The sequence below is a fragment of the Carassius gibelio genome, chromosome B11 (assembly GCF_023724105.1).
Source record: "Carassius gibelio isolate Cgi1373 ecotype wild population from Czech Republic chromosome B11, carGib1.2-hapl.c, whole genome shotgun sequence".
Taxonomy (NCBI): domain Eukaryota; kingdom Metazoa; phylum Chordata; class Actinopteri; order Cypriniformes; family Cyprinidae; genus Carassius; species Carassius gibelio.
The window spans coordinates 16339467-16363730 of NC_068406.1; the positions used below are offsets into that span (position 1 = coordinate 16339467).

At 35.4% G+C, this 24264-nt stretch overlaps 3 protein-coding genes across 8 annotated transcripts; all 3 read right to left on the bottom strand.

The window, feature by feature from the left end:
* Nucleotides 1-576: 576 nt before the first annotated feature.
* On the bottom strand, nucleotides 577-8153 carry LOC127968489 (uncharacterized). 3 transcript variants are annotated; one of them, XM_052569750.1, is made up of 18 exons: nucleotides 8081-8099; nucleotides 7645-7745; nucleotides 7190-7560; nucleotides 6916-7053; nucleotides 6107-6230; nucleotides 5669-6024; nucleotides 5491-5573; nucleotides 5344-5369; nucleotides 5087-5257; nucleotides 4672-4734; nucleotides 4525-4557; nucleotides 4345-4425; nucleotides 4044-4208; nucleotides 3403-3630; nucleotides 3254-3328; nucleotides 2957-3049; nucleotides 2123-2257; nucleotides 577-2037 (listed from the first exon to the last, which is right to left on the bottom strand). In XM_052569750.1, exons 3-18 carry the CDS (start codon nucleotides 7528-7530, stop codon nucleotides 1570-1572), a joined length of 2580 nt encoding a protein of 859 aa, XP_052425710.1. In that variant the 5' UTR covers nucleotides 7531-7560; nucleotides 7645-7745; nucleotides 8081-8099; the 3' UTR covers nucleotides 577-1569. The 3 variants fall into 3 exon arrangements, with proteins under 3 accessions (XP_052425710.1, XP_052425708.1, XP_052425709.1); XM_052569748.1 differs by lacking the exon at nucleotides 7645-7745 and having other exon boundaries at nucleotides 8081-8153; XM_052569749.1 differs by lacking the exon at nucleotides 8081-8099 and having other exon boundaries at nucleotides 7645-8074.
* A 663-nt stretch (nucleotides 8154-8816) lies between these two features.
* On the bottom strand, nucleotides 8817-13744 carry cxxc1b (CXXC finger protein 1b). 2 transcript variants are annotated; one of them, XM_052568379.1, is made up of 14 exons: nucleotides 13511-13744; nucleotides 12970-13085; nucleotides 12767-12867; nucleotides 12553-12674; nucleotides 12084-12239; nucleotides 11867-12004; nucleotides 11593-11700; nucleotides 10721-10899; nucleotides 10393-10600; nucleotides 10178-10288; nucleotides 10021-10070; nucleotides 9643-9739; nucleotides 9156-9308; nucleotides 8817-9075 (listed from the first exon to the last, which is right to left on the bottom strand). In XM_052568379.1, exons 1-14 carry the CDS (start codon nucleotides 13511-13513, stop codon nucleotides 8929-8931), a joined length of 1689 nt encoding a protein of 562 aa, XP_052424339.1. In that variant the 5' UTR covers nucleotides 13514-13744; the 3' UTR covers nucleotides 8817-8928. The 2 variants fall into 2 exon arrangements, with proteins under 2 accessions (XP_052424339.1, XP_052424340.1); XM_052568380.1 differs by having other exon boundaries at nucleotides 13579-13738.
* Nucleotides 13745-15926: 2182 nt separating this feature from the next.
* tfe3b (transcription factor binding to IGHM enhancer 3b) lies at nucleotides 15927-23954 on the bottom strand. Of its 3 annotated transcripts, none has more exons than XM_052569336.1 (9): nucleotides 23793-23954; nucleotides 22601-22836; nucleotides 21422-21646; nucleotides 20324-20419; nucleotides 18923-19034; nucleotides 18765-18821; nucleotides 18597-18672; nucleotides 17899-18046; nucleotides 15927-17635 (listed from the first exon to the last, which is right to left on the bottom strand). In XM_052569336.1, the coding sequence occupies exons 2-9, from the start codon at nucleotides 22790-22792 to the stop codon at nucleotides 17189-17191; spliced, it is 1353 nt and encodes a 450-aa protein (XP_052425296.1). In that variant the 5' UTR covers nucleotides 22793-22836; nucleotides 23793-23954; the 3' UTR covers nucleotides 15927-17188. The 3 variants fall into 3 exon arrangements, with proteins under 3 accessions (XP_052425296.1, XP_052425297.1, XP_052425298.1); XM_052569337.1 differs by having other exon boundaries at nucleotides 17425-17672; XM_052569338.1 differs by having other exon boundaries at nucleotides 17529-17774.
* Between the last annotated feature and the right edge of the window lie 310 nt (nucleotides 23955-24264).

A 24264-nucleotide genomic window follows, 5' to 3' on the forward strand; every position in this document is an offset into this window, starting at 1 on the left:
ACATTTACATTTTAGATTCTACTTGGCACTAAATGAATTAAGTGCAATTATACTGTGCTATGGCGCCCCCTTCTGTGTACGTGTATATTGCATAATTGATCCATGATACCGCAGAAGAACATTTACATGTGGATGCTGCAGCAACTGTGTGACATCAGTGATGCTTTTAAAGTCCGGCATTTAAATTAAGTTACTGAATGAGTCCTTATGAAGACAACACACTACAAACAAAAATAGGTTTGGGCTATTTAGCTTCCATTACAAGTCATCCATCAAACTAGTGGAAAGAAAACATCTAAATACATATTTAAGCTACTCCACTCAAGTAGCACGTTCACTAAACATAATTTTTTTCCAACAATTATTTACATACGAGTTTGTAGACATATTTACTGCTAAAAAAAAACAACAACAACATTGACAATAAAGAGATATCCAGAATCCTCCCTGTAAAAATCTTTAACTATTATATAGCAATAAAATACTTCTGAGGAAGCTTTTACTATAGTATAAAATTTTATGTGCTGTGATTAATTAACTAGTAGTATGGTGATATATATTGCTTTGACCACATAATGGCAGTCATTCAACTGAGAATACGATTTATTAAATAAACAGAAATAAATCAGATTATTTATATGAAAGCACATACAAACATAATTCAAAGTGTTTTGTAACAGAGGAAACAAATTCTGGAAAGCAAAAGATGTGTTTATATATAAAACATAAAAAAAAAAACACATTCTCGCTATATTTTATCTAATTTCTCTGCCACCAATTGCACTATGTACAAAATTGTCTATCCAAAACGAAAGCAGCCTCATCACGTATCATACAGCAATTATTCAATTTTTTTTACAAACATGGACCTTCCACCTGATCAATGCATTCTGAAAACCCCCCCTGAGAAGTACATAAGCATTAAAACATGTAAAGATATCACTGGTGTGAGGAATTAAAACAAAATGGATTTAAAGCACTATTATAACTTTAGTGCAAGGCCAGATGTACAGTTAAACTGCTCAACGTCTGACTATGTAAAACATTTCCATTCACTGCCTCCATTTATTTGACCGGGATTCAATGAGCATCCTTAGCCAGAGTAGGTACCAAAACCTGTCACATATTCTAGGGTAAAAAAACAAACACACAAATAACATCTACATGTTTAGTGGTCACTCATTTAAAGGATAGTTCACTCAAAAATGAACGTTAAGTCATCATTTAATCACCCTGGTGCTGTCTGATTGCGGTCCACAAAAGAAATAAGGGCATACAACATTACAACAACACCAGGGTAAGTCAATTATGACATCTTTATTTTTATTTTTGGGGAAACTATTTTGTTAATGTGGGAAGTAATATTAGTCCTTTTTGTGGAATAAAGTAACCAAAAACTGATTCATCAGTCAATGTAATGCTGGCACCATTCTGAAAAAACATAAAAACAATTCTCTAATAATTTTATATTAGAGTCGAAAGATATTCTAGAATAGTTCAAAATTAGAAAATAGATGATGTATTACTTGAAGACCAATTCCCATGTGCTGAATAGTCTCTCTATACTTCTTATAGAGCTTTGCATTTTTCACAGCATTCTGTTTCTGAAAAAACCAGGAAGTCACAGGTAGCAGCCCGTTCGGGAACCACAGGCTCTGACCCAGTCGTGGATTTTTTGTGCCCTGAGCCCTGGCAGACCGAGTACCTTTCTAGGTCCTCGAGAAGGGCAACAATCTCTATTGTAGTGGTGAGACGAGGCGGGTGGCTGTCGTATAGTCTGTGGGTGGGCAGGAGCGGCTGTCCCTGGACACTGATGTGGTAGTGGAAGTGGGGCTCAATATGAATAACGGTGTCTGCCATAGTGGAGCGCTTAGAGCACTGCATCAGCTGTAACTGAGGGCCTTCCACCACAACACAGAACCAGAGGACAGGAAGTACCATGCTACGAAGAGATCTCAGCAGAGGCATCAGTTCATGATTGATGTCGATGGCTTGGATTGTGGGGTCATTGTCACCCATGCTGAATTTCTGAGTGATCTGCAAAAGCCAGAAGTACACAATCATTACTATTCCCACAACTTCAATGTCACACACACACCGTACGCCTAAAACGGCTTCTTACCGATGGGCAAGACTCGTCCTCCTGTTGCTCCTCTTGACATGGCTCCTGACCTGCTGAACCATGTGATCGATTCCCTTCCCCCAAACTCCCTCCAGGACAGTTTGGTGGAATGGCCATAGGAAGAACCTCTGGTCTCTAAATACATGGGAAGTGGAAATAAATATATAGCATATAGTAAAAATATGTAAATAAATTATATATACAGTTAAAATCATTACTCAAATCTCTTAAATTTGAAAATACTGCCTATGATGGCAAAGCTGAATTTTCAACCTGTCTTATGTTACATGATCCTTCAGAAATCATTCTGATTTTTTGCTCTAGTCAGCATTCTTATTATTATTAATGTTAAAAACAGTTGTGCTGCCTTGTAGGTTTGTGAAATTGATAGAAAAATGTTTTCGTCTTTGAACAGAAAGTTCAAAAGAATGCAATTTGTTTTTGCAACATTATAAATGTATTTACAGTCACTTTATATTGCATCTTATATTGTATTAATTTCTTTAAAAAGTTACTTTTTATAGATGTTGCAAATATTTCATTTAAAACATTATCTGGAGGCTATGCATTACTGTTATTTTCAGACGTGCTTTCTCAAGATAATGTGATAGAAAACAGGATGTGGGAATAATATCAGAAGTGAACAGCTATGCATGCACACTGGTTAGACCAAAAATTGATTGGTACAAATACAATCTTGAATGCATTTCACTTTCACCACCCAACCTAAGGAAAGACAGCACCTAAGATAACCTTACTGTTTATTTCCCACTTGCTAATCTTTGTTTGTTTTTATTTGTTTAAGCTGAAAACAGACAAGCATAAGGAGCTTACCGCAGACTGAAGGGCTCTGCTACTGATGCCAGTGCCTTGAAGCCCATTTTCTTTGATCATCTCCGCCCGCCCTATGTGCAGCTGGGGGCTCATCTTCTCAAGAGATAGGGATGACGGACAGAAATGAGACATGAGCATATTTATATAGGTCTGTTCAAATAATACGAAAATGCAACTCAATTCAAATAATCCTATTTATGTTTAGAGAAAACTGGGAATCATATCATAACTAAGGAATCATTATGACTTGCTTAACATTATATGAGTATTATATTAATTTTCATGGTGAAAACATACCACAAATTTCTGTGGATTGTAGAATGGGATGTTGTTCATCAAATGACTGTTTGCAACATCAGTATAAACATAAGCCTAAATCAACAAGAAGAAAAAGTTAGTGAGAGCAAACAGGAACAAGTGGAAATGCTTTATAGATTCCCGAATACCTTTCTGTTGTAACTGGGATGAAGGAACCTGTTCCGATTCAGCACCTGGCCAACACCTGAGGTATGCAGCTTTGGCACATATGATTCAGCCTCGTTATCTGAAACCTCGAAGTCCCACAACTTTTTGGACCTGGGTCTACCACGTCCATATGTGTACCGTGGCCTGCCGTGTGTAACCCAGCCCTGAGAAAAGAGCATCTCCGCTTCATCCATGGGCAGCAAATGCTTCTATTAAACACAAACATTGAGACAAGATTTTCACTGAACAGGATTTAACTATTCTGGTTCCACTGAACTACACTTGGTCACACACAACTAAAATACACATAACAGTACTAGGCTCAGTTTGTTTGTTTTTTAATAGATTATATAAATAGAACAATCTTAGAGTCATTCATTCGCAAGGAGTTAAACTCTCACTAAATAGTCAAAATTCACTCTCAATAAACTTTTAAACGTTATATAATATATTACATTAAAATAAATGTTATTATATGGACCCAAAAAAAAAGACAGAAAATAATCCTAGATTTAGTGGACAACTAAAGGTTTCAAAATAATGTACCATAAAACAACATTCTCTTTCATATTAACAAGTCAACGCTAATAATACAATTAAAAAATATTTTACTGAAGCCCACCATAGCCTCTCTTTGACACTGTCGTAGACGGCATTTCTGTCTTTTCTTATTTCTTCCTCCAAACTTGGGTTTGTCCATGCAAAAATCACAGCTTCCACAGTCTGTACGGCGAACGCAGCCTTTACACTTCCCACAGGAACGGCGGCGTACTTTTGGCACACCCATCTGCAAATCAAGAAAAAAATATATATATTTAAAAAAAAAATACTTTGTGATTCTCTTCAAGCAATGCGCATGTGTGTGATCAAGGCACTTGGATCATGTTATTGCAGTGTATTTAACTGGCTAGCTAGAACTCTACCTCATCCAGGCCATTGTCACCATCATTACCCCCAAAGAACATAGACAGATCCTCAGAGTCGCTGTACTGCAGATAGGAGCTCTGCTTACAGGAAAACAACATTTAGTTTTAGCTGTTCTATATATTAAAACTACAGGAATCTCTCAGTTTACTCTGCCAGATTATTTATAAGACTTTTACCTGCGATTCCTCAAAATCATCTGAGACTGAAGGCTGAAAAATAAAAGAATGGAAGAGGGAGACTGAATGTTTAAAACTTTTTCTTTTACAAGCATAATGAAGCACTGTGTGAAAAGAATGGTGTAGTTCAAAGCATTTTATTCTCACATGTGAAATATTTGAAGCAGTGCTTAGTGACACGTCCATGTTTGGAAACTGCCACTCTGATGCCTGTGGATTAGATAAAGGTGAGTGAGGATTATATGATCATTAGACACAAAGAGTAACTCTTTTTATTTTTAATAAATTAGCAATTCATCCAGTGAAGACATTTATATTGTTACAAAATATTTCTACTTCAAAAAAATGCTGTACTTTTGAACTTTGAATTTTTTTAAGGAATCCTGGAAAAAAAAAAATTGCTTCCACAAAAATGTTTTCAACAATTTCCGGAGGAACAAATCAGCATATTAAAATGATTTCTGAAGAACAAGTAACAGCAGGAGTAATGCTGCTGAAAATTCAGCCTTGCCATCATGGGAATAAATTGCTTCTTAAAATATAATAAACTAATTATTATTACCTTTACAGCCCTGTCTCTATTGATGGGGTGCAAACACTTCCGTTTGTGACACTTAATGACTTTACGAGAGTGGATATTGAGTCGGACGCGTAGCCGACCATTTCTGCAATTAACACATTTTCCACAGTCCACTGTATACTGGCAAGCCCGGCATCGGCCACATGGAATCCACTACAAAAAAAAATGTACAATAAATGTTTTTATTTGTAAGCCAAAACATTACATAAAGCCAAAAAACTAAAAAAATGAAAGCATACCTTTTTGTAGGGTTTTCTTCGTCTGACTATTGATAAACCAAAAAAAAAAAAAAAACCACAATACTAGTGTTAGCTGAAATAGACTATTACCGCTTACTTGCCTGCACTCACGAATTGGAAAATAAATTACTACATTTTGATACATACATACGATAACCTCTAGTCTGCACTCCTGGCACATAGTTTGTCCCTCTTCAAAATCATAGGTTTTATGACATTTTAGACAGACACTGAGTAAAAACAAAAAGAACATAGTGAAGAAAGATATTAATACCACTGTTTTTGACAATTAGGCTATAGAGTAAGTAAAAGAAGCTTTGCCTACCTAAAACATTTTTGTGAATTTCCACTGGCACCATTGACTGGCCCATCTAGGGCCCCAGACACTGAAACACCCGAAGGAGGAGTTGGATTTGTAGATTCTTCAGTCAGATCAACAGTAAATTGTGGGGTGGCACCTAGTAAAGCGGTATCTGTTTCAGGACTAGTATAGGTACTGGATTTTGGAGTGATCACTGTATTGGCACCCTTTTGGACTGAATATGAACTCAACTTCGGAGCTGTACTGTAGATGAGACTAGCCGAAGATCCTGGATTGCCGGCTGCACTACCTGGATCTGCTACTTCATTTGGAAAACTGGGTACAGGAAAGTGTGCCTGGGGAGAATCCACTTTCCTTCTCTATGGATACCAGAATGTAGGTATTAGTGGGAAATGTGTGAATAAAAGCAAGCTAAGAATGGCATGCTGAACATCTCCTCACCTTTCTTCTTCGAGGCGCTTCATCAAGAAACTGGCCCGTTTTAAAATCAAAATTTGTGAGGTCCACAGATGCACTCATAAACTTCATAAGCTCAACCCTACTTCTCACTTTATGACCTCTTGGACTGAAAGGAAAGAATAATAATAAAATGAAGGGGTGAAGCAAAATAGTAATGCCTTATTACATCATTTCCTCACCAATGGATCCTCTGCAGTGGATGGATGCCAAAGTCCCAAACAGCTGATAAAATCATCACAATGATTTGTACAATTATATCGATTAACAACAAGTGAAAAGTTGCATGTTTGTGATAAATAAATCTAAATGTTTTTAACTCCAAACCATTGTTTCTGGCAAAAATATGAGTCCTCTATCCATAATATTGCTTTTTTTCCAGTGAAAAACACATCTCGTTAAAATCAAGAGAGAAAAATGCACAGATCAAGTGTAATTTCCAAGCAAAAACTGTCCAAAACAGTTCTAAAGAAATAGGTTTTCAATATTTTGATGGAAGAGGATGAAGTGTTATTACAGACTCACATTTTGGCCACAAGCAACGGTTTAACATTAAAATGGCTTAGAAACATGCGTTTGCTTTTAACATCACACAGAAGACATTAATCGATAAACTAGAATTGCAGGGATCTCTTGTGGAATGTTTTAATAAGCTGTTTGGACTCACATTCTGACGGCACCCATTCACTGCAAAGGATCTCTCAGTGAGCAAGGGATTCTGCATCTTGAATGTTATGAGGGGTAGTAAATTTTCGTTTCTAACTATTCCTTTAATTGAGTCATTCTTACAATACCTCATGTAGTATGTATCACTGCGTCCTTCACTGGTGCCTGACCGACGAAAAACCTGTTTGCGTTTCCATCCTTTCCCTAATGATGGCCAATCTTCCCATTCTTCATCTACCTCGCATTGTGCTCTCCTCCTCGGTCTCCTAGAAGAAAAAGCAAAACATGCATCTGTTTTAGTTTAAAAATAAATGCATATGAGGAAAATGTATTCTTTTTCAGTAACTTATGACTTGAAGTTTGACGTGAGATGTTTAATTAGAATCCAGGTTATGTACATACCCAACACCTCTGCCACCTCTCTCTCCAGCGTTTTTCCTAACACTAACCACACTGCCGCTCCATTCGCTCCCCACAAGGCTCTCTATTTCTCCATCAACGCTCTGGGAATCGACATCGTCGCAGTCTTCTTCGAGTGGCTCCAACCAGTCACAAGGTGGTTTGTCATCATCTTTGGAAGACTCACCCTCCTTCTCAGTTACAGCTCCCTCTTTGTTTTCATCTGTGACATGATTCTGGATGTCTGTGCTTTCCGCGGGCTCTTTGCTTTCCTCCGTATTTGCATCTTTGACTTCGGTTGTTGGTTCCACAAGAGACGCAGCCACTACTTCCTCTGTTTCCATGTTTGTAGAGCTTCCCTGTTCTTATTACAGCTGGAATAAGGAAATACACATTAGTGGGGCTACACTCAGATACAGTGTTTTAAGCAGCAAACAATACTTATTTAGTTCTTCTACCTTCCAGCACTGTAAATCATCTACTCTTTGTCCATCTGAAGCTCCTTCGTTTTAATAACGTTGAAGTATCTGAATAATCTCTTTGCAATATGTTATGACACCTGCAGTTGAGTCCAACAGTCAGCTGACCGCCTATTGTTGCTCTTCGTATAAATAACAAAAGCTTTATCGATTAAACCACGACTTTTAATGCAGAAAATGCTGTCTAGGTAGTCAGCAAATTAGGTTTTGAGACACAGCCTTACGTTAGACGTATTAGCGCCAATACTTAGCGTGGTAGCTAAAGTATTAGCAAACGCGAAATGATAGTAAATAAAACATTATTATTTAGATTTACCAGGACTGGTTGCTGTTTTTAACGGCCATGTTAAACTAATCAGAAATACGAACCAGCCATTTTTAAAAGCCTACCTGTAAACCCTTCAACAATACTCACATTTATATATTTTAAATACTGAAACAGGAGAGGAACCGGAAGTGGCTGTAAACCGGAAACACGTGACTCGAGCATTTTGAATAAATAAAGTTCCCTGCTCACGTATTTAAAAAGCTAAATTGTTGTTGCGCCGCTTGATGTACCGTTGACGTCTTTGTACGTTCTAAGCATAGGGTTCTAAGAGATTTAACAAAATAGCAAGATATTTTTTTTAAACTTCTGATTTACAAATTACTTTATCACCGTAAACAGGAGTGAAAAGTTGAAAAAGTAACATGAATATTTTGCTTTTCATAAATTGTATTTAATTTTGATTAAATACAATTTATGAAAAGCAAAATATTCATGTTACTTTTTCAACTCATTCATCAATAAATTTTTCAGACTACATCCCAATGTATATGATATACTGAAAAACTGCTATAAATCCCTAGACGTGATAATAAAAAGGCCTTATATAAAAATGTATGTTAACTACAGAGTAGGCTGAAATACTAATAATCATTCAACTTAAAAAATATATATTTATATTGTGTAGTTTTATGAGATTAATGGTTATTTTGTCTCTGTTCTGGAAGCTTGTTTTACCCAAACAATAGTAAGCATACTTGCTCATATGTCAATATAGAACAGATAAAAATAACTAAAAAATAAAGCAAGAAATATGAGGGTTACAAAAATTACAATTCCATAATTAACTAAGCACAAGGAAAATGAATCAATGCAGACAGAAGGAGACACATGAAGATGGTTTAATATGAATGACATCATCCAAATAGTGACAAATATACAATATGAAAAGTATACAAATATAAAAAAATATTTTTTTGCGGAGATTGTTGGCACGGCTATCTGTCTTTGTTGCTGCGGAGGTCAGTGGTCAGAGGGTCATGCTGGATGGTCTGGTGGAGCATCAGGGCCAATAGTCCTGCTCTGTTGGTCATGGCCGTCCTCACATTGCGTTCTTGTTCAAACAGCTCATCCAGCTTGTACCACTGTTTGGATGGGGAAATATGAGTTATATGAAACCAAATTAAGACTACGATGAAAATAAGTTTTGAAGAACATCACTGACCACTCTGACACGCTCCAGGTCCACTTCCGCACGTCTGAGCTTCTCCCAGCTGTAATGCTTGTTGCACTTGCGTTTCGAGACCCTGCAATACTCTCCAGTCGGCTCAAACACATTACGCACTAGTGGACATCCACACACCTCATCTGCTGAGACCTGAGAAGAGAAAAACAGAAAAGTGATTTACTGAACACAAATCCTGTTATGAAGAGATGTCTGAAGATGTGGTTAATTTTGTTCAGGGGGTTTTGGAGACCCCCAGCACTGTATATTTGGTATCTTTTTGAAAACAATAAGCTAATAAATAGCATTGCCAGCTGCTGGCCTAGCACGAATACTACAGCGTCTTTAGTATTTTGCAGAACCGTGTGAACAGGGGTTGTTTAGACAATGTTGTTGCCTGTACGTGAAACAAATTGCAAAGAAAAATCCATTGTCAGTACAATCACTGTTGTGTAAACATACCCTTAGACCATCACTAAACTCTCACCTTTGGATCTCTGGAATGTTCTGGACATAAAACTTGGAGTCGCTTGCAGTATGTTTTACTCTGAGGGTTATAAACATCACAGAAGAGTCTTGTGGCCCTAGTAGAAGAAAAAAATATATATATTTTTTTTGTATTATTTTTTTTTTTTTTAAACAAATTTTATTGCAAATAAAATTAATGTCATCATTTGTAAGTCACTTTGGACAAAAGTGTCTGCTAAATGACTACATGTCAATGTAAATATACATAAACTTTGGTAAAACTGCCCACAAACAGAGGAATTATAAGAAAAAAAAACCAAGTGAATGAAGGATATACAGACACATTCAATCAAAACTGCTGTATTATATAATAATAATTCAATTATAGCCCTCTTACCCTTCGATTCTGGTTGGGAAAATGGAACCAAAAGAGGTCTGGCTTTCATACTGTTAAAATAATAAATCAAGTGTCAGTGTAATCTAAAGCAATTCTGTTTTAAGGAATGCCACATCAGACCAAAAATTCACTCTTCAATACAACTAAATATAATCACCTTGGCATAACATCTCTCCATATGCCTCAGCGCCACCTTGGGGTTAATAGGGTGACTGCAGGACACACAGAAGATCTGAAGGTCTGTATCTTCACTGTCCGTTTCATTCACCTGCAAGACAGGACATTAGCTTGCTTACACCAATAAACTTCTTATACTAATTACTCTACAAAATTCAATGATATAAGAATAAGAAAGTACTGCTGGAAACTTACATCCTCATCCTGTTGGACCACCTGCTGCTTGGCTTTGGCAATGATGCCCTCGAGCTCATGGAAACGGCGCTCCATCTCGGCGAGGCGCATCCGTGCAGCCTGCTGCTCCCTGCGGATGCGCTCCAGCTGTTTTTTGCCCTGTTCCTCGGCGATGCAGGGGCTCTGCTGCCACTGCTGGATGCGTTGTGGGAGGATCTCATAGATGCGGCTGCACAAATCAGCAGACCAAGAAATCAACACAATCTTTTCCAAACACAATCAACTGGTATTGGTATAACATTGCATGACTGTTCCATGCTGGTTGGCTGCAATTGATGAAATAACCTACTTGGTGGCCAGCTTCATGCCACAGTCCTCAGAGCAGTATTTTGAGTTTGGACGTGCTGGCTCGATACAGTTCGGCCCCAGACACTGCTGCATGTTTCCTCCGTGTCTGCCGTCTCCCCTCTCGCTGTGTCTCGAACGATCACAGTGCTTCTGTTTCTGCTTGTGTCGACGGGACTCTTTCTGTGAAAGAGGAGCACAATTACGAGATGAGCAAACAATTCCTGAAGAATGTTGGGAACCAAACAGTTTCTAGACTGATGACACAATATACACACACACACAATTTCATAATAAATGAAAAGGAAATAGAATACAAAAAGATTAGAAAGGTAGTTAGTATTTTTTTAAGAATAGAATTAGAATAGTGAGTGTTAAAGTTACTATCTGAACTCTCTCTTCAACCCACATGTTATGCTCTGGTCATTTTGACTTCCTGAAAATGCTACATAATATAACTCCAATGGACTAAAGTTGCTCATAAATTTCTATTTAAGCTATCATATTACCAAACATTGGTTTTAATGTCTTTATCAACTTGTCTTCTTTTAATTAGCACAGGTTTTATATTTTTCTTTTTGGAACTGGTTGATTGAAGGCCTCTATGAACATTAATCTTTTTTACGTTTTTGAGTGAACATTTCCAAAATTATCCACAATGAATACTTTTCTCATTAAAACTGAAGTGTGTAAGAGCAGATCAAGGAGACCAACAATCAATCAGTTACACTGAATCTAAGATTTGATGATGATGATGCAGCAACATGCTGAGAGATTTACAAGCAATTTTTTATTTACAAGTAAAAAAAAATTTTTTATTTGGTTAAGGATTGTCAACACAACAAAAGGTTTAAGGAACGGTTTTCCACATTGTACCTTTTTGTCAATTTTTTTGTCTCTCCTCTTGACGTGCTTGACTTTTATAGCTTTCTTCCGTGGGACAGGGCTGTAAAGTGGGCCGTCTTCATCATCACTGCCCCATGACTTAAAAAAAAAAGAGGGTTGAGGTTTATCTATAAGTGCTAGACCAATAGCATAATCCCGATCAAGCATTTCTCACAAAAATACTCAGGTTAAAATACATATTATAACCTGACAAGTTCAAAGAAATGTAAGTGATTGTGGTTGAGCTACAGCAATTAGTGTTTACCGCATTTCTGTCCTTGTAATGCCCATATGGCTCCATATCGTTGTCATCATAATCATCTGAGTATCTTCTTTTCCTGTGCATTATATTGTCCTTCCTTTCACACAGAGAAAACTCCTCATCTCGAACACGCAGCATTTTCTGCAAAAACATTGCGAGAGAAAATTAACTACAAAACAAAAAACAAAACAATAAACCACCTAATAATAAAGAAACTTACCCGTGCACGGACAACACACTGCCTTAGACGACATTTCTGACGAATCTTGTTTGGGCCGCCAAATTTCTTCATGTCTTTACAGAAATCGCAATGACCACAGTCCTCCGTCCTAGTGCAGGGTTCACATTCACCACACATACGGGCAGAGCGCTTCACCTGGAATGCAGTTCATAGACCGTATATATATTACAGTTCATAGACCGTAATATATATATATATATATATATAAACTTAAACTTATTACATTTATTTATTTAAAATGCTATTTTTATTTTATTCATTATTTTGTTTTAAAATAAATCAAATTATTTAAATTTATAATAAATCTTAATAATCAAATGAGATTAAATATGATTTTTGAAGTATTTAATTCAGTGCATATTTCCAAAAATAATTTTGGTCAAATTACCCACCCATAATGCAACAGAGAAAGTGACATCATAAAAAGGCAAACTTGAGAAACACTAACTTTGGATCCTCGACGGTCGGTCTTGTACTCTGGAGTGCTGGACCGTTTTTCAACTCTCTCTGGCTCGACTTCTCTATCACGTTTTTTTTTCCGATAGCGGATTGAAAGAGATGGATCCAGTTCTATGAGATGAAGAATATAACACATGTTCTAACACAACATACGTTCAAGTGCATGTTTAAATATTCTGAGGTGAAAGTCTTCAGTCACTGACTCTGACACTGTTGGCAGTACCACTCCCTGATCGCTTTGGCCATCTTCTCCGTCACATTTATGCAGTGACCGTGGAACCACTCATTGCAGTTGTCACAACCACTATGGGAAAAGGATTTGATGAAAAATTAAGCACTCTGTTTGGAAACATACACTGTTATGTAATACTTTTTGTGAGAAAATGGTTGGAGAGATCTGTCTTACATCATGAAGCAGTTTATGTCTGGTTTTCTGCAGATGCAGTAGAGAGGAGCATTCTCTGTATCTAGTACAGCGCTGTCCACAGCTGGAGGCTGCTCTATATCAGACATCTCGCTGTCCTATGACGACAGAGACAATACAAAGTGTTTACAAATACTTGAGCTATAACAAGCTAAGTTACACTTAATGGAAATATCAACAGATTCAAAGACGATGGCACCCCACACTGGAAATTAGAAACATTGAATAATAACACAAATAAAGATGAGGTAATCATTTAACACCAAGAATACTTATTTACATGTTCTGACCACAGTTCAAAATCAGTAAGTCATAATACATATTAGCATGATAGCACACTTGACAACAAAACGATTACGTTAACTATTAACCTATTAATATTTACTCCTTAATATTTACAATATAGGTGGTTCAATAATGCGTTGTTTAATTCACAACCATTGTTTTTAGATTTATTTATTTGTTTTATTTTGACTGCTCAAGGTGCAGCTAAAATGCTATCAAATCATAATAGCAGACTTACCATCGCTGCTCCCCGCCTTCTGGAAGACCCGATCAAACAGAGCAAATGAGGACTGATTAAGATAATACCTCACTGCATAAACACGTCTCTATCCTGTGTGTTCCGACCTCGAAAACAGTACAATTCCTAACACAATACTACGAAATGAACCGGTATAATAAACCGTATAGTTGGTACATGGATCAGTGGCTAACAGCGTCGTCTCGGGTCTGTTTGGGCTGGTTTGAGCAGAGGTTTGCTTGTCATAATAAAAGTCATCAACAGGGAAAAAATTCTGTTCCTTTCGTTCACAGACGAATCAGATTATATGCTACAGTATAAATACCTAATAATCAATGTGTTTTCTGTTAAAGTTATATTATAAATAACAGCAATAAAACAATCTTAATAAGGACACACATTGTTATTAGTATTAGTAGTAATTATATGATTATTATTATTTTAAATAATTGTATATGTATGTATGCAGGCTATATATATATATATATATATATATATATATATATATATATATATATATATATATATATATATATATATATGAGAAAGGAGTTTGAAAACATGGACTGTGACCATGAGGATGGTGAATGTCTCCAACTGGATCAGAATCCAACTTTTGTGAGTATGGGCTTCAAAATAATTCAGTTCTTAGTACATCAACTTTTCAAAACACTGGTAAGACTTTTCTATTCACTTTTGATACTTCAGGAAAAGAGTAACTAATAGTGTGGTTTATTTATTTTACAGAGTCATCTGATGTAAAAGATTTAGAATCTACTAGAACATGTCTAAAGGATAGTGAATTATCACCAACTGATGAACTTTCTGGGAAGGAAATCTTATTTCCCCTCTTAGCAAATAGAAACCACTAAAATGTATAAAAATATAAAAATAGTATTGGTAAATATCCTTCACGCTAGTACCTTTTATTTTAAAACTAACATCCAAATAACTTTATCATTATAATCGTCCATTATTTTTTAATAGATATGCATGCAATTTCAGAATTTTATTAACCCACCTGGCAGTGACACCAGCGATGCACCAAAAGTTGGTTAAATGAGCATGATGCTGGTGTGGTTGACTAGCCAGCAAACTCACCAGACCTGAACCCCACAGAGAATCAACGGTGTATTGTCAAGCGGAAAATGAATAACTAGAGACCTAACAATGCAGATGATCTGAAGGCCACGGTCAAAGAAACCTGGGCTTCCATACTCAGCAGTGCCACAAACTGATCACCTCCATGCCACACCGAATTAAGGCCCCTACCAAGTATTTAGTACATGTACACTAAATGAACAAACTTTTTCAGAAGGCCAACGATTCACTAAAAATGTTTTTTTTTATTTTTTTTTATTGTTTTTATGAAGTATTCTAATTTGTTGAGATCATGAATTGGTGGGTTTTTGTTAAATGTGAGCAAAAATGATCACAATAAAAAGAACCAAAGACTTAAACTACTTCAGTCTGTCTGCACTGAATTTATTTAATACATGAGTTTCACAATTTGAGTTGAATTACTGAAATAAATTAACTTTCCCACAACATTCTAATTTATTGAAATGCACCTGTAAATACTTTGCTACCGAGACTTGTCATGTGCACTTACATATTGCTGTATACTGTAAGAAAATCACGGTTTACATAAGATACTAGATTTGTTTAACTTGCTCATTTGCACATCACATCTATCTAGCACATTTAATGAATTTTGAGATGATACTGGAAGTGTATATGCAAATGGATAACACTGAAGAACACGTTTAAAGATGTTTAAATAATGTCAATGACATTTGATTTTTTTCTCATCAGTTTATTTTAGCCAACACACAGGAAAATCCTAATTAAAATACATGTTCTCTCAATTATAAATTATGTGCTTTGAAAAAAACTTACAAAAAAGAACAACACCTTCCCTTTAACTGAGTACAGATGTAATGAAAGTAAAGGCAATGACACACACCAGCAGCAGAACAATAACTGGCAATAAAATTTAATGAGAGAGGAAATATGTCTTAATGCTTATTTCTACTCTACTGTCAGCAAATGAGACGATACAAAAATGTTATTGCTGTGACTTCACATAATTAAATCATTTCAAACTTATGCCCATTTTGTGCCTATGATAGAAAAAAACGGGGAAACTGCAATCACATTCACATTCCAGTTTTTAAATATATTTTACAAGTTTGCACTTAGTTTTGAATTAGATAGTTTTATTTATACATTCATTAGACATGTTTTAAACCTTTCAAGACTCATTTGTAATCTTTTTTTCTATATTTACAAACATTTTTGCAAAAGGCACGGTTTGATCAGAGAGGACACTTCATTTGGCTTTTACCGACAGTACTCTTATCTGAGAACAGACTTCGAAGTTAATTTTCATTTAGCTGTAGCTAACAAATTGCTGATTTTGATTTATTAGTTATAAAAAGCATTTTAGGCAGAGGTAGCTTGTAACATTTTATACCTGAAAAGTTGTTTGTGTATTATGTTTATGTGGCTTGTTTCCTTATATCATCAGAAAAAAACGGTAACACTTTACGCAAAACTCATTAACACTAGTTAATGCATAATGGTATCATAAATGAACAATGACCAACATTTTTACTAAATAAATCAATCTTAAATGTTTAGTACACTGTTAATATTAGTCCATAATAAAATTTTATGTATACATTTTTTGATTGTACTACTATACATTTTCAAATAACTAGAATACTTATGTTTTTTATGATACCTGATGTATTAAGTAATGCTACTGAATTAATTGAAGATACGAATTTACCTTATTGTAAAGAGTTACTAAAAATCATGTATGAGCACCTGCACAAACATTTGTTTAGCAATGTAACATTGAAGAAGGTCAAACTAACCAGCCATAAAAGGAAGTGTTGTAAACGAACAAATAAAATGTAGACATTTCAAACCAGTTAGTAAATATGCAAGTACTTTGGCTAAAAGTAAAGCCAGCAAAGATGTGTTTAAAAAATAAATTTTTCTGATATATGCAGAAATATTGCTTGAACCCTTTCAACATCATAATATGAATAATGAGTTCATGCTATTAAACAGCTCTGAAACATCCCTTTGGTGTGATAAGTGACTACTCACGCCACACTCCAAAATCATATATATGTATAAATATGTGCACTTGCATGCTCTGAATTCAGAGTCTAAAAACACATATCTAAAACAACAATAAACATCACATGATTTACCCTTAAAGCAACACAGCTATTCATAGAAAGGCTGAAATATCCTAAACTTTAGCTACAAAAAGGCTAATTGTTTTAGGTGTGTTTTGAATTTGGGATATACCTTTGGGACTGCCTACAAAAAGGTGTAATACTAGTTAATTTTCTTACTAACTGATATATAGACATATGACAGCACAGATCGTGGAGTGTTTCCAGGGATAGTCCACCAAAAAAATCTGGCATTTCTGGAGAACACAAAAGAAGATATATTGAAGAAAGTTGGTAACCAATCGGCTTTGGCAACCAATGAGTTCATTTCTCAAAATATCTTCTTTCAAGTTCCACAGAAGAAAGTCATACAGGTTTGGAACAACATGAATTTTCATTTTTGGGTGAAGGATCTCTTTGAAAACATCCCATGGCGTCCCACACGAGTAAAAGCACAGGAACATACATTTAGTGGTCAGTTGGGTCACAAGTCATCCTCCATGGTCACGCTACTCCTGCAGCTGCTGGTCTTGGAGGCTCCAGGGGAAATTGGGGAGAAGAGCGGATCTGAAGGCCTGACGATGGGCATCGTGCAGCCGTCATCCATCAGAATGTCACGAAGACCCACGTCAGGGTAAAGATCAGAGGCCGAAGCTTCGTCCAGCTCCGCAAAGCTAAACGTATCTAGATTGAGAGGGCCGCTTACTGCTGCAGCAGCTGGAGAGCTGGAGGAAGGTATTGTGAGGAATGGGGAAGTCTGCGTCATGACTCCATCCATGCTGAGGTGGCTCTGAGGTTGGCCTTCCCCAGAGCCAAGCTGTGCGGACTGGTTTCCTTGTAATAGCGGTTGCTGAAGGAAGGAAGTGTCAGTGCTCAGGCCTGGAGACATAGTGGTGGAGAGGCCATGATGACGAGCTTGCATCTCTAATTCCTGTGTGCAACGAACAGCAGGGGGTGTTGGAGTCCATCTTTTTACAGGATTTAAAAGTGTTTAGTTTTCTAGACTATGAGCTGTATTTACATTCACACTTATGTTGATGGCGCATTCATGCCATCCTGCAGGTTAAATACTGTATAATGAAAAATGAATAAATATTGATCATTTAGTGGATGATGTGTTTTGGGTACAGACAGGAAAGCGAACATCCATTTTGGACTTTGTACTGTATTTCAGAAGGACTGTTTATCTTATACCTGTATGCGGAGCAGAAGGGCCTGGTTGGATTGCTCCAGTTTCTTCTGCCTCATCTCAATCTCTTTGGCCCTCTGTTGCTCTTTCTGAAGTTTTCTTATATAATCAACAGAAGCCTTCAAAATGGTTCCTTTGTTCCAGCGCATCTCCCTGCAATTTAAACAAGACAAGATATATAGTATGCAAAAACAGAAATATGGTGAAATATTATTATAAAATGTTTTATATATATATATATATATATATATATATATATATATATATATATATATATATATATATATATATATATATATATATATTAGTTTTAATGTTTGTTTTTTGTTTGTTTTTTACGTATAATTGTTGAAAACCGGTGTGCTGTTTAATATTTTTGGTGAAAACAATAAGTAATTTATTTGGACAGCATATATTGTCTTTTGTAACATTATAAATGCCTTTACTGTCAATTTGGATCATTTTAATGCAACCTTTATACTTTTTTTTTTATTTGAAAACAAAACAGCAGTAGTTCAAGAGCTGCTGACATGCCATTCAATTTAAAAACAGAATCAAATCACTAAGCATCTGATCACATACGCTATAAAAAAAAGTGTTCAAAGCAATTCACTGGTAGTATTTGTGTTTTGCAACATAATGTGTGATCAATCTTTAAAAAAAAAAAAAAAAGTCCTATGAAGATTCAAGGACAGAAACTTACGGATCATTGGATTTGGGTATCATAGCTCCTAATTCCTTTATTCTGTCATTTATGTTGAATCTTCTCCGCCGTTCAACTGCACAATGCAAAACACTTATTGACACCAAGCTATGCAATGACGCAGTATACAAGCAATATTTTACCAAAGCATGTGTCTTTTGAACTCACTGAGATTGTGATTATCTTTCTTTTGCCTCTCCTTCATCAAGGCTCTGGCCTCTGCGTCTGAAAATGAAAAGCTGTTATAACTATCACACTTTAAACAAGTCAAAGGAAATCGAAATACAGAAAATGAAATACAGAAGCCATGCTGAGTAAATCATTACCAGTTAATTCCCTTTTAATATTAGCCAGATCTGCTGGACAAGAATTGCTGACGGTGATGGAGGGGGCCGTCATGCCAGGACTGTTGTAGACATCCAGAAGGTTGCCTGGCAGCTAAGATAATAAAATGGAGGGGAAAATAAATCAAAAACCTTTAAAGCAGGATATGGTGATCACATCAGCCTAAAAAATATTTTTAAAATCAAATATCACTTTAGTATTAAGCACACTATTGGTTACCTTACAATAAATAAACTCTACAAAAATGTTTGACTGGAATTCAATTATTGAATTATTTTCATAATATTTACACAAATGCAAAAAAAACAAAAAAAAAAAAACACTTGCAGACAAGTTATAATAGTTAACATTAACATTAACTTTTGTAACTTTAATTATGCAATTTCACTGTTATGTAAATGTTTCTTATACATTATTTATAATGAAATATTTGTGACCCTGGAGCACAAAACCAGTTGTAAGTGTCTGGGGTATATTTTTACCAATAGCCAAAAAAACATTGTATGGGTCAAAATTATTGATATTTATTTTATTCCAAAAATCATTAGGATATTAAGAAAAGATTATGTTCCTTGAAGATATTTGGTAAATTTCATACTGTAAATATATCAAAACTTAATTTTTGATTATTAATATGCATTGTTAAGAATTCATTAGGACAAGTTCAAAGGACCTCAGAATCCAGATTTTCAAAGAGTTGTATCTCGGCCAAATATCATCTGATCTAAATAAACCATACATCAATGAAAAGCTTATTTATTCAGTTTCAGATAATGTATAAATCTCAATTTCGTCTCTCAAATTTACACTTAAGGTCATGGGTCACAAATTACAAAAAAACTACAATAAAAACATTAGTTTGAAACAGCAGCCATTCAAAATGGAAATCTTTAGGAATAAAGGTTAAAACATTTTTAAAAAATTCATTTTACCTTTCTTTTCTCTTCATGCTCCCACAATAAAACTAAAATCCTCATTTTATGTCAATTCACTTTTACTCCTTTCTCCATAAAAAATTATAATAAAATGAAATCCTTCACCAAATATTTCCCAAGTTCTTTCTATCCGGTGCCAAGTCCCTGCATGCTCTGTACAATCCTTTCACAGTCCTTTTTGTGCCCTCCCTGATGATTCCTGCCTGGCAGGTGTTAGTAAAGTGTTATGTCGATTGCTGAGCTATATCCTCATTTATCACTTCCCTCATAAGTGCAATGGTTAGCACTCACTCTCAAGAGGGGAGGGGATATTTACGTTCAGGAAATAATCTCTCCGTAGCTTTCCAGATGTCTTGTGTTGGTTTACCACAAATATAGCTTTATTCAGAACATTGCCATAATGTTATGGAAGTATTCATCAATAATAAAGACAATCGCTCAGCTTACCGTGTTTGGGAGTTGCAGGCCAGAATCTATCAGTGACATGATGTCATCATTGAAGCTGGATTCAAGGCTGATGATGTCATCGATTACATCATCCATCTGAGGGGATGCAATCAAGCTTTAGAATGATTACTGTCATATAAGAGTGCTGTGTATCTAATCACATAATTAAACAAACTGGGTTATAAACATGTATGTATTTGTGGAACCGATGAACTGTATTCTTAAAAAGACAACCGTCAAGTGTGTGTTCTGTGGGAGATCTAAAGTGGAAGTGGTGTATGGTGTGAAAGAGAGGAGCAAATGTAATTAAGTCGCTGGTGTGGTATCTTGCAGTACATTGTGACACAAAGCTAGTGAGATGGCAAGTGGATAAGTGAAAGGTAAGCCCGTTCAACGACAAAAATAAGGTTTAATAACATTAGTTAACATAAACTCACTACAAAACACTAATAAACTATTTATTAATCTTAGTTAATGTTTATTTCACCCTTTACTAATACATTATTAATATCAAAAGTTGTATCTGTTGATATTTATTTAATGGACCTGAGCTAACTTGAACTAACAATGAACAGTTGTATTTTTCCATTAACTGAAGATTAATTAATACTGCAACAAATGTATTGTTCATGGTTATTTAATATATTTCGATAGTTAATTTATTAACTAATGTTAAATAATAAGACCTTATTTTAAAGTATTAAGAAAAAGTGGGAAAACTCTCCATTAGTATATTTCTCAGCTGGTGGGCAGATATGTTTTAGGGTCACAGACAGTGTCACAAAATATAAAATTAACATAATAAAATCTAACTATGCAACATATAAGTGCACATTGTAGAAGAGTACAATAGTAAAATAGGCTTTATGGGAATAACTTTAAGGCAGGAAACAATATAGAAACTCTCTAATCAGATTCAATGATCGATGCTTAGCTAAGCTAAAAGTGCTTCTGCCAGACCCGGAGACCGGCTGAATGGATTAGAAAACGGGAAAACACAACTTTTTAACTCTAGGGGAGTTGGAAAATGAGCCTTTTTTCAACTTCTATATTTGAATGAGATGATCAATACACAGTGTATATTTAGATGTGCTTTACCTCTTCTTTGTTGGAGCCCAGGTTAAGATGTGCCATTGGACTGTTGGGAGCACTGCTTGCAGAAGGGCACCTCTCCGGAGCAGAATTTGATTGTGGAACGGGAGATACACCGACAGTTTGTGTGGCAACTTTATTTCCTAGCGTAGTAGACAAGTACTGCTTCACTTGCTGCCTCTGGGCCTGCTGGATGTGGTATTTAGTTGGGTTTTCAAGATGAGTTTGCACCTACAGCAAAGTAAAAACAGTGGATCAATGGTCACGTGAAGACATTGTGGCATTTCGTGCCCTACACATTGTCCATGCAGAAGCTAAAAGGAAGGAAATTGTCACTCTTAATTAAAAAGGGAACTTACAATTGTCTACAATGTAAAGTCTACATTGGATAAATGTAAAGTCTACATTGGATAAATGTTACATGAAACTAAAACTTTAGTGAAGCTGACTACACCGAAGGCTCCCATTGCAACTGTCTGTAAGATTTAAAAACATTACTTATTATTAAACTATTTATTAATCTATATTTTTTTAATATTATAGAATCATTTATTTTTGATCCTTTAACCAGGTAAGTCACTTAATAAGTTCTTATATTTAACAACAGCCTGGCATATAATATAGTATATTATAATTTAATTTATTAAAGATAATATTATTAAGATTAATATTATTTTAATTTATAATAGAATAGAACATTCAAATAAAAATATTTAAGAAAAATTTAAGCATTTTTAACAACTCATAACTATTTATAATTTTTTCTAAAGTAGCATCTGTAAAGTCCACGTTTTTAGCAATGATTTTCTTTAAAACTATTTTAAATATTTTTATTTAGCTATATATATATATTTTTTTTTTCCATTTTGGTTTTATTTATTTTAGTGCTTCAACTTAAAATAATTACAAACATTTTTTTTTCCATTATCTAAAATTACTCTCTTAAAATTCAGGTTTTTCGTCTAATTTTTATATTTTATTTTATTTGACGGATGTTTAAAAAAAATGTTTATTAACAATAACAAAATCTGGCATTTAGATATTTATATTTCACTTCTACAGAGTTAATTTTTCAATTTTATTTTCATTTTAGCAGTGTTTTGAGTCTAGCTCTAAACTTTCAGCTGAGTGTGTCACAACAAGAAACTTTTTTTAAAGTAGAAACATAAGAAGGAACAAACCCACCTTCAGAACCTCCACCGGTACTTGAGCTGGAGGAGGGCGGGCAGCCATGGCTGGCACCGTGACTGAGATGGCGGGAGTGGACTCTGTAGGACGGAGCTGAGCGGCAGACGCTTGCTGCTGCGCCTCCCTCCTCTCCTGCTCCTGCGCCTGCTCCCGCATCAGCTGTTGCCGTAGCAACACCCGGGATGACATGGCTACGCTGGTTCCACAGGTCAAGTATGAGCAGAATTAACACGCTGCAACAGTGAAAGCATCAAGAACGTTGGCAACAGTACAAGTAGTAGTATACAAGAAAACAATGGAAATCACTTCTCCTTTTGGACAAAGAAGGGTTAAGAACAAGTGAAATTTAACTCAGCTGAGTCATACCACTCAGTTGGATTCAAAGAGAAATTTAATACTCTACCAAAGCATGATCAGCAAACAGATTCATCTCTCAGACATCATATTAATATAAATCACACACACACACACACATCAAAATCACAAGTTACTGCATACTTCTATTGCAACTTTGCATTTTTAAAAACTACCCAACAAGCGAGATATTTTCAAATATACAATATAAAACATATGTCTGACCATAATACTCCTTACAATTTAAGATCTCAACCCGTAATAAGTCAAATGACTGAAATCTGCAGCTCTCCTTAATGGGGAAGTACAGAATTTAGCAGATGACTGACAGCTAACCAAACTACTACTGTTCAAGATTTATCTTTAAAACTAACATGTCCTTTAAATGCCAACAAATCATCAGGTATAAAAACTTATCTGGATGTATTTCTGTAGTTATAAATACACAAAACACTTCACGATTGTGCAGTTGACTTGGATATCTAAGTTACAGGGCAGTTATGTAATAGTTCGCTACATTGTCGGGATTATATAAAGTTTAGTAAATTCCTTAATTTACAACAAATTAACGCGTGTGGTAGTTATTTACAACATAAAGCATATGCTGATCTCTAAAGCGCACTTCAAAAGCCCGGAAAAGTTGTTTTAGACCGCATCCAGCTGTTAGCTCTAGGCTAACTTCCTAGCTAGTTGACATGTCAAACAACGTCAAACTGGCACGTTGCCTGTATTCAACTTCGTTAACTTTCATTTACGCAGAATTATTCTGATATTAGCACAATTTATACATACGTGTCCGCTCAACAAGAGGGCAAAATAAATTTGGATGAGTTACCTGGTTGTGTTAGCAGAAGTAAAGCGAGTTTTCTAGAAGAATCGCCATTACTAGCACGCGCGGGTATTTCCTTGTTGTGATGTGACAGTCCCATCCCATGTCTCCTCAACACACTCAGCCACCTTTTACTTACTTTTTTCCCCATTTCACATGTAAAGTTTTTATTATTGTTAACTAAAACTATTAAAAAGTCTAAAAAAAATCTAAAATAAAAGAAAATACAAATATTACATGAGAAGCTTTAAAGTTGTATTAGAACCAATGCATTGGTAACTAACTGAAATAAAATTACTAAAACTCCATTAGTAAAAAAAAAAAAAAAAAAAAAAAATCATACCAGTTGAAAAGTTCACATCTAAATTATTCAACTGATTAAAAAAATAGTTGGAAGACTGGATTTGTTTCTCTGGACAGTAAAATAAAACTTGCAGGTGATTTATGAACAGAAAGAAGGTCAATAAATAGCCACAGA

Coding starts and splice junctions, on each gene's coding strand:
- tfe3b (XM_052569336.1), bottom strand. CDS start 22,792: ATGTCATCCCGGGTGTTGCTACGGCAACAGCTGATGCGGGAGCAGGCG. Junction 21,647..22,600: donor TACCGGTGGAGGTTCTGAAG/GTGGGTTTGTTC, acceptor ACTTTGCTGTAG/GTGCAAACTCATCTTGAAAA. Junction 18,822..18,922: donor TATTAAAAGGGAATTAACTG/GTAATGATTTAC, acceptor TTTCATTTTCAG/ACGCAGAGGCCAGAGCCTTG.
- LOC127968489 (XM_052569748.1), bottom strand. CDS start 7,530: ATGGAAACAGAGGAAGTAGTGGCTGCGTCTCTTGTGGAACCAACAACC. Junction 4,209..4,344: donor GTGACAATGGCCTGGATGAG/GTAGAGTTCTAG, acceptor CTTGATTTGCAG/ATGGGTGTGCCAAAAGTACG. Junction 2,258..2,956: donor GCAGAGCCCTTCAGTCTGCG/GTAAGCTCCTTA, acceptor CCATGTATTTAG/AGACCAGAGGTTCTTCCTAT.
- cxxc1b (XM_052568379.1), bottom strand. Junction 10,900..11,592: donor ACAAAAAAATTGACAAAAAG/GTACAATGTGGA, acceptor CCTCTTTCACAG/AAAGAGTCCCGTCGACACAA. Junction 9,309..9,642: donor AACATTCCAGAGATCCAAAG/GTGAGAGTTTAG, acceptor TTCTCTTCTCAG/GTCTCAGCAGATGAGGTGTG.